General features: G+C 38.6%; 3 protein-coding genes across 3 annotated transcripts; 1 reads left to right on the forward strand and 2 right to left on the reverse strand.

Moving 5' to 3' along the window:
- On the forward strand, positions 1,382-3,218 carry LOC104719882 (protein GPR107-like). The gene has a single exon (XM_010437869.2). The coding sequence runs from the start codon at positions 1,606-1,608 to the stop codon at positions 2,923-2,925; it is 1,320 nt and encodes a 439-aa protein (XP_010436171.1). The 5' UTR covers positions 1,382-1,605; the 3' UTR covers positions 2,926-3,218.
- Positions 3,642-5,776, reverse strand: LOC104719883 (glucan endo-1,3-beta-glucosidase 10-like). Its single transcript, XM_010437870.2, has 2 exons — positions 4,316-5,776; positions 3,642-3,912 (listed from the first exon to the last, which is right to left on the reverse strand). The coding sequence occupies exons 1-2, from the start codon at positions 5,528-5,530 to the stop codon at positions 3,844-3,846; spliced, it is 1,284 nt and encodes a 427-aa protein (XP_010436172.1). The 5' UTR covers positions 5,531-5,776; the 3' UTR covers positions 3,642-3,843.
- On the reverse strand, positions 6,075-6,711 carry LOC104719884. Its single transcript, XM_010437871.2, has 2 exons — positions 6,504-6,711; positions 6,075-6,421 (listed from the first exon to the last, which is right to left on the reverse strand). The coding sequence occupies exons 1-2, from the start codon at positions 6,591-6,593 to the stop codon at positions 6,326-6,328; spliced, it is 186 nt and encodes a 61-aa protein (XP_010436173.1). The 5' UTR covers positions 6,594-6,711; the 3' UTR covers positions 6,075-6,325.

The raw sequence follows: 9,333 nt of genomic DNA on the forward strand, positions 1-9,333 counted from the left end.
CGAAGGGACTTATCACCGTAGTAATTCCGAGCTGAATTTAGAGACAGAATGTTGCGAGTATGAAAATGAATATTATTGTCTCTTAGGAAGTTTTTTTGATGCCCTTTACAATCTTTTCCCCTCCTATTTATACTGGGTCATTACATTTAATACCATATCAAATTACGACCCGCGGATATCACACTCCATAATAAATGAGATCTTTGACCAATCTTCCGATCTCCGAAGTGACTTGTCCACCGTTACGCTCTACTTCACTTCTCCGACCGTGCTTAATGGGTCGGACTCTACTGTGGCCTCGGCCCATATTGCCTGTTGGTCGTGGGCCGAGGCCCACTACCCGAGGTAACTAACCGTGGTGGTACCAACAATATAGGTTGAGAGGAATTTGTCTGTGGATATCTGAGACGAAGTTAAAGTTCGGGCTCTATCTGATACAATACAATAGTTCTGATGGGAAATAGGACGTTTTCCTTAAATTTTTTATTAGAAATCCGTTTATAGCTAATGAGCTCCTAACATACCCAAATAAATAGAAATTAACTTTGTATTCAGTTTAGGGGATAACTTTCGTTTACAACTTGTCCATTAGTCAACATACTTAACAAATGGAGAAGTTCTAGCTAATGGACAAGTTAATATACATCTTGTCTATGAGTCCAATTTTGTCTCCTCCCTCATTTACTCTACGAGTTATGTAAACTAAGAAACATATTTAATTTATAGAGTTCTTAATATTTTAGATAAATTTAATTTAGTTTTTTCTACAAATTCTATTTTAGATGGTCCATCATTAATGCACCTACATCTGTCAAAATCTTTCAACGTCACATCATTTGGCATTATATTTTTATTTTTTTTTTTTATTTTTATCATTCCATACATCAAATTTAACTTATGTCATAAAAGAATAAAATTTTGTTCATAAACCTAAGCATATTTTTATCCTTTTAAATATCTGTTATTGTAGAATGAAAAAAGTGTTTTGTCATATGGTAGAATAGAAATGTTTAAAATAAAGTGTGGTAGAATCATTTAAATTTCAAGTTTTAAACCTAAACTATAAATTCTGACCAATTTTCAAAACTAAAAGGGGGTTATTGATTCTATGATTTTAATGGATTTAGAAATCCAAACAAAAATTATGTGTTATTGGTTATATGATTTACAAATACTTGTTAAAATCCTATGTTATGCATTTAATGATTTGTTTTTGGATTTTAAAATCCACATAAATAGATTTGATAGTGTAAAATAGAAATGATAAAACATATTATTTCAAAATACATGTTATTTTGATTCTTAAAATTTACAATTCTATTAAGATTTAAAAATCATCTCTCAAAATAACAACCCCTAAAAATTCTATCAGTAAACGGAAAATTCTCATTTGGTGGAAAATTTCTTGAAATCCACCGGTTTATTCCCTTATGTTGAAGGAATAAAAACGATGGTATTTATTTTGTTCCTAAAGAAAAAAGAAAAGAAAAATTTGGTCATCCAATCGTTTACATCGCAGGAAGAAGAAGAAGTTTGTTTTTGAAGTTGTGCATCTTACATCTGAGATTAATCTCTCGAGCGAAACCCTAGATCCATTTCTCGTCCATGGATTTCTCTCAGCGCTTATCGTCGATACTTGTCCTTGTCTTGGTGTCCATCACCGTAGCTTCCGCTGAGATTCGGAAATCAGAGATCCGATCCGATGACCGACCCATCATCCCTTTAGACGAATTCGGTTTCACTCACACCGGTCGTCTCGAGCTCGACGGGTCCAAGATCTCGCTTTCCAATAACAATCCCGATCTAGATCTCTCCAAAGTGGGCTTCTTCCTGTGCACTAGAGACGCTTGGGTTCATGTGATCCAACAGCTCGAAGAAGAAGAGATCACATGCGCCCTGCAATCAGATCTCGTTAAGCATGTCTTCACCTTTAACAATCTCAAGGGGGGCGATAAGAGCAGCTTCTCCACCGTTTTCACGGAGAACGATGCAGATCAGTACTCTCTCGTCTTCGCCAATTGTCTCCAACAGGTCAAAATCAGTATGGACGTTAGATCCGCCATGTATAACCTCGAAGGCAAGAAGGGTGGTCGTGATTATCTCTCTGCTGGAAGAACTGTTCTTCCTAAGGTCTATTTCTTCTTCTCTGTCATCTATTTCTCTCTCGCTGCGACTTGGATCTACCTTCTCTACAAGAAACGTCTCACTGTTTTTGCAATCCATTTCTTCATGTTGGGAGTTGTTGTCTTGAAAGCTTTGAACCTTCTCTGTGAGGCTGAGGATAAGTCGTATATTAAGAAAACCGGAACAGCTCATGGTTGGGATGTCTTGTTTTACATTTTCAATTTCCTTAAGGGTATCACTCTTTTCACCTTGATCGTCTTGATCGGCACGGGTTGGTCTTTCTTGAAGCCCTACTTGCAGGACAAGGAAAAGAAGGTGTTGATGATTGTGATTCCCCTCCAGGTTGTCGCTAACTTTGCTCAGGTGGTTATCGATGAGACTGGACCATATGGCCAAGATTGGGTTACATGGAAACAAATCTTTTTGCTTGTTGATGTGGTCTGTTGCTGTGCTGTTCTCTTTCCCATTGTCTGGTCCATCAAAAACTTGCGTGAGGCGGCTAAGACTGATGGGAAGGCTGCTGTCAACCTCGTTAAGTTAACTCTGTTTAGGCAATACTACATTGTGGTTATCTGCTATATCTACTTTACTCGCGTTGTTGTCTATGCACTGGAGACCATTACCTCTTACAAGTACATGTGGACTAGTGTTGTTGCCAGCGAGTTGGCCACACTTGCATTCTATCTGTTTACTGGCTACAAGTTCAGGCCGGAGGTGCATAACCCGTACTTTGTTGTTGACGATGATGAAGAAGAGGCTGCAGCTGAGGCGCTGAAGCTTGAAGACGAGTTTGAATTGTAAGTCATCACTGGCATAATCGTGTGGGCTGTGATTCAGTCAAGAAATATACTTTGTTTGACAGGATGATTGAGAGACTAAACTGGATCATCAGCTGCTTGGTAAACCGGCGTCTCTTATCTGTTTTTTCTTTTTTCTTCTTCTGTTATCTTTCTTAGAATGCAATACCCGTTTTGTTTACTTGAGTTGTTAGGATACTTATATAGACTCTATGAATGTCTTTCTCCCATTGCATAGTATGCGTGTATTACTGGTAACATAAAACGCTTGTTATACTTAATCTGCCTTTCATTTGATTAACAAAATGGCTGATTAGAAAAGTTGCTCAAGGAAGCAAACTTGAAAATAACCATAGTTTGTGCATTACTATTGCCTTGTTGGATCTGTATTTATATCATTGCCCTCTGAAGTGACAGCAGGAAGAATTTGCATAGTGTGTGGCGGTGGACCTTAGATTGATTGGTCACATAAATACAAAAGTTTGGCGGAAATTAGGTGTACGAATACGGAGGTGATTTATTAAAAGACACGGACATGTTTTAGTTTTACCTTGGAAAATTAGCACTTGTTGCTTACGCCAAGATTCTGTCCGCCGCTACCTCTGGCCTCAAATGTCTTCAAGTCATGATTATTGAAAACCATGTTATCTTTAGAAAAATTTATAATCGACTAAGCTTCATTATTTAAAAATATCTATGCTTAAACAAGAAGAAGAGAAGGATGGAAAAGGAAAATAAAAAAGAGTTGGAGAGGGAGGTCGGCACAGCAAAGATGGTCAGTTTCCTGAATTCCATCATCCTCCTCCGACAAAACACCAACACAAGCTAATTAAATTAAATTTAGGGGTTTTATCACGTCATCAACCGAGTAAAAAGTACAAAGCCGACGAGATCTAGTGGGGAAGCTTTTAATAAAAGCCTTTTACAACCGAAGCTTGATGATGAAAAACAAGAGGAAGAACAAGACACACTCAACGAATCTGCCCTTTCCCTGCAAAAACGTCAACAAGTCAAAAAGTGAGGCACTGAGTATCAATCAATTATATTTTCAGACAAAAGTGACCAAGCAAGAGTCATCTCCACGTGATAACCAATCCAAAACACATTTTGTCACAGTTTGTCGAGTTTTATTTAAAAAAAAGATTCCAACTTTAACTGAAAGTCACAAACTTTACCACAATGTAATGTTATTCCTCCCTTATTCGAGCTTTGGAATTTCTTTCACCACTTAAATTTGTTTAATTAAAGAAACAAACACAGATAAATAGACAGAGATGGTTTCATCCGACTAAATACGCAACTCACAACCTTCTAGATCTAAATGTCTAAGAAAATGACACAAGCAAAATTGTCAAAGTAAAACAACAAATGAAGTGTAAAATCGAAAACTTTACCCCAGCTGAGGAAATGGACATGTAATCCGGTGATGGGTTATCCGTGACCGGCGGGTAGATACCACCACCGCTGGAAGAGCCACCAGTGTTTCCGCCGCTGCCACTGCCACTACCACTACCACTACCACCAGTGGAGTTGCTGCTACCACTACTATGAGTGGAGGAAGTCTTGATCCCAAGGGAGTAAACAGGAGTTCCATCAGGGTTGAAGAGACCGTAGTTCCTCTCGGAGGTGGGTCCAGGCTTCATGTTCTCGTTGAAGAGAGCAAAGACGAAGATGGTGAGATCACACTCAGGTCGAATAGGCGTCCTCATCTTCTTGCTCATCATCATCTTGATCAGATTCCCATTGTACTTGCGAGCATTGTCGCAGGTGGCTCCGACCTCCTGCGGGTCACCGTTGGAAGGCCATCCTGTCTCGGAGACGACTATGGGGACTTTCTTGTAGCTGATGCCGACAGCGTCAAGGGCGTGATAGACTGCGTCGACCTGAGCGAAGAGCATGTTGTCGTAGTGGAAATTAGAGCCAGGGTCGGTGAAGCCTTGATTTGGTTGGAAGAGAACGAAGTCGAGAGAGACGTGTTTGGGATTTTCTTCGTAGGCAAAGAAAGGGTAGGCGTTGATAAGGATCGGTGAGCCTGTCTTGACGTGGAAGTCCAAGATGGGAGTGAGAGAGCTGAGAAGATCTCGGCGGAAGGAAGTAGCTGACGGAGGGTAGGACACGTCCAAGACGGCCAGTGAGTGAGCCGTCGTCACAAAGATCTGCTTGTTCAGGCCACAATCCACCAGAGCGCCGTGGATGTTTTGCATAGCCGGGAAGAGGGCCGCCGTGAGGGCTGATTGGTTGGAGGTGAGGACTTCATTTCCCACTACGATGGCCACGATCTTGGTGTTTGGGAGGTAAGCTTGGACGTTCTCCTTCACCCAGGTTTGAGCTTTTTTAGGGTCGTTCATCTGGGCCAGGTACTCGTTGCCGAGGGCCACTGTGAGCTCGAAGCCGGAGCCGGAGAAGGCACGGAGGGCTTGTGGATCGGCGTCATAGAGCTTTACTTTCGTCGCTCCCACAGACTTGAGGAGAGGGATGACGTTTTTTGGGGGAGGAAGGTTGTTAGCGACCTGGCCATAGTTGATGCCAATGGAGCAAACGATGAGAGGAAGAGATAAGAGAGCAAGGCACAAGAGAGAGAAGAGAAACTCAGAAGAAGACGAAGCCATGGATGAAGAATGAGAGAGAGTGAGAGAGAAAGCAAGAGAAGTGAGTGGTTGTAAGCAAGATGATAGAGGAGGCAGTGATGGGACCAGAGCGTTAGGATTCACTAAATTTCAAAGTAAAATAGTAATAAAAAATAATGAAAAAGAAGAAAGAAGAAAGAAAGAGAGAGAGGGTAATGTTGGTTTGGAGATGAGCTGGAAGTCAGTGTCTCTGGAGCAGCAGAGAGAGCATCTTTCTTGTTTTAGTTGCCCATTTGTTTCCTCTCGGATTCTCACTTCTCATGACAGATCATTCTTGTCTTCTTCTCTCTTGGTGCTCTCACTACAACACTTGCTAGGTATTTGGGACAGCTACATGTAGTAGACAGAACACCAGCTAACACTTTCTCTCTCTCTCTCTCGACTACATGTCTTTCAACAGCGTTTGCTCAACTAGTCTTTCCAAAACAATTAGATTAAACCAGATTGACTGAATGCTCCTAGTTTTACGACCTTGAATTACTTTTTCTACCAACAATAAATAACCCATGATTCCAAACAACACCAATCAGTGCCAATGCCACACATGTTTGTCTCATATATAAAGTAAACGCACACCAAAATACGAAATCGGTAATAAATATGAAATAAAGTTTACCACAACAAAAGCAATAGAATGTTACTAAAATTCTCAAAACAATAGTAAACACTAAACAAGAGGAATGATAAGATTAAAGAGACCCAAGTGACGCACTCACGCTTTGTTGTATTAAAAACAAAAGCTTTTGCACCACCCAAGTGAAGAATGGCATTCAAAATCTATCTGTGTGCTGTGACCAGCGTCTCTATGAACCTTAAGCCATCAAACCTCGGCTCAAATTTCTCCCAACCATTCGTCCTCCGCGATTCCCAGACCTGATCAATTTCATATCCACATTTCAATTCAAACCAGAGCAATTGAATCGAAATCGCAGATCTTAAAAGTAAGAGATGAAACCTTTGGGGAGATTGGAGGAGTGGAGGAAGAAGAGAGAGCAGCGGCGGAGACGGCAATTACAGAAGCCACCACACCGCTCGAAACCTTCATCTTCTTCGGATCCGACGACGCCAGATCTCGACCACCACCGACTCTGGACTGGAGCTGCGTTACCCGTTGTTTGAGGCTTTCCTTATATCAAAATTTCAATTAAACCTAAATTGCCCTTCCTTCTTATTTTTCCCACCATTAAATAAAAAAAAAGTTTTTATTTTTATGTTCTTTTTACTTTTTGTGTTCATTTTCAACTGTGCTACAAAAAAAAAATAAAAAATAAAATAAACTGTATAACTAACTGCATGAAATATGAAATTTCCTATATATAATAGAGAAGTATTCACAAAAATACTGATGTGTCGCGTTCACATAGCTACTATACATTTTTAAATAAATATTCTTACATCTTATTATTATTAATTACATAAATATGTCAATGACATATATATAAAGCAAATGTTCTTTCTATTAGTTTTTAAAAGTGAAAGATTTGATCAACAATTAAAATCCAAAAATGTATTTAATTATCAATTTCATAACATATTTAAATATTAGAAGTAAATTACATTTCACGAGCAATTAAAAAAATATATCCTATATATTAATAAAGAAACACTCTCACAAAAAAAAACGGAGCTGTCACGCTCACATAGCTATTGTGTCTTTTTTTTTAATAAATATTCTTACATGTAATTATTATTTACATAAATATGTACTAGCATATAATGCAATTTTCTTTTCTATTAGTTTTTAAAAGTGAAAGATTTAAACAACAATTAAAATCCAGAAATATATATTAATTATTAATTTCATAACATATTTAATTATTAGAAGTAGATTACATTTCACAAGCAAACAAAATCCCCTATATATTAATAGAGAAGCACTCTCACACAAAAGCTGAAGTATCGCGCTCAAATAGCTCTTTTGACTTTTTAATAAATGTTCTTACATCTTATTATTATTTACATAAATATGTCACTAACATATATATAAGGCAATGTTCTTTTCTATTAGTTTTTAAAAGTGAAAGATTTTATCAACAATTAAAATCCTAAAATGTATATATAGATTATCAATTTCATAACATATTTAATTATTAGAAGTAAATTACATTTCACAAGCAATAAAAAATCCTCTATATATTAATAGAAAAACACTATCACAAAAAAAGATGAGGTGTCGCGCTCACGTAGCTCATGGGACGTTTTTAATAAATGTTCTTACATCTTATTATTTTTTACATAAATATGTCATTGACATATATAAGACAATGTTCTTTTCTATTAGTTTTTACAAGTGAAAGATTTTATCAACAATTAAAATCCAGAAATGTATTTAATTATCAATTTCATAACAAATTTAATTATTAGAAGTAAATTACATTTCACAAGCAATAAAAAAAATTATTCATTTATTTACCACTTTTATACATTTTTATCATTGCATTTTTAAACTTAGGATTAGTTTAAATTAAATCGATTAGTCTAAAAAATATTGCTTTATCTATTTAATAGTATAGTGATATAGATAACAATGTGAAACATAAAATATGTGAATTTGTATATATTTTAGCCCAATAGAGGTTAAAATGGCTGCGCAAGGTGATGTTAGGGTTTTGGGTCTGAATGAGCAAGATGCAACGATGATGGATGTAGGTGGTCGGGATCGACCTCCAGAGGATCCTCCAGATAGATCTCGGTCGTGGGTGCAGAAAGTAGTTGGGAGTAACGTCGGGGGGGATGCCGGTGCCAGAGGAGATTTTGGATGATGCGTTTGTTGAGGATAGGGTGCAGCTTACTTTTCCCGATGGGGAGGATGGAGAGCCTGTGGTAACGATTGGACAGGAAGTTTTGGAGGTGATGCATGGTTTATGGAAGCAGTGCATGATTGTTAAGCTTTTGGGGAGGCATGTTTCTCTACATGTACTGAGTAGGAAGTTAAGGGAGTTATGGAAACCTCGGGGAGCGATGTTTGTCCTAGATCTCCCACGACAGTTCTTTATGGTTCGATTTGATAAAGAGGAAGAATATATGGAGGCGTTAACTGGTGGTCCATGGAAAGTTTTTGGAAGCTATCTTATGGTGCAAGCATGGTCACCGGATTTTGACCCGTCTCGTGACGAGATTGTTACTACACCGGTATGGATTCGTCTGTCAAATATTCCGGTGAGCTTTTATCATAAGTCAATCTTAATAAGGATTGCGAAGGGTCTGGGTAAGCCAATTCAAGTAGATTTAACAACTTCAAATGTTAAGAGAGCTCGTTTTGCCAGGATGTGTGTGGAGGTGAACCTGAAAAAGCCTTTGAAAGGTTCGATCATGATTAATGGAGCACGTTATTTTGTGTCCTATGAAGGTCTCCCGAATATATGTTTGGGTTGTGGCATATATGGTCATATGGTGCATGGTTGCCCCAAAATGGTGCTAGAGAAGGGAGTAGCACCAGTAGTTCAGGGTCCAGTTGTGGAGATCAACACTGGAATTGAAACACGGGTGGATGACGGTTTTACTTTGGTTCATAGAGCACGTCGGAGACAGGTCCCGATGGCTCGCAAACCTGCGACGGTGGCCATCGATCCTAGTAGTAATTGCGGGCCGAATGTGCGGGAACCGTTAAGGAATATGGATATTGCGAATATTACGCTATCAAACAGATTTGGTAGCTTTATTGGTGATTTACCATCCGAGGAAATTACGCTGGCGTCAACTCTTTCGTTGGAGAATAAGGAAAATGAGGGTGTCCCGAGTCAACACAAAAAAGGAAATTATGATTCATGTGGTGCACTTACTAC

The sequence above is a fragment of the Camelina sativa genome, chromosome 10 (genome assembly GCF_000633955.1).
Source record: "Camelina sativa cultivar DH55 chromosome 10, Cs, whole genome shotgun sequence".
NCBI lineage: Eukaryota > Viridiplantae > Streptophyta > Magnoliopsida > Brassicales > Brassicaceae > Camelina > Camelina sativa.

Excerpts from the sequence above, each read along its gene's own strand:
- LOC104719883 (XM_010437870.2), bottom strand. The coding sequence starts at position 5,530 with ATGGCTTCGTCTTCTTCTGAGTTTCTCTTCTCTCTCTTGTGCCTTGCT. Across the intron at positions 3,913-4,315 it reads TGTCCATTTCCTCAGCTGGG|GGAAAGGGCAGATTCGTTGA; the intron begins GTAAAGTTTTCG and ends ACGTTTTTGCAG.
- LOC104719884 (XM_010437871.2), bottom strand. The coding sequence starts at position 6,593 with ATGAAGGTTTCGAGCGGTGTGGTGGCTTCTGTAATTGCCGTCTCCGCC. Across the intron at positions 6,422-6,503 it reads CTCCTCCAATCTCCCCAAAG|GTCTGGGAATCGCGGAGGAC; the intron begins GTTTCATCTCTT and ends GAAATTGATCAG.
- LOC104719882 (XM_010437869.2), top strand. The coding sequence starts at position 1,606 with ATGGATTTCTCTCAGCGCTTATCGTCGATACTTGTCCTTGTCTTGGTG.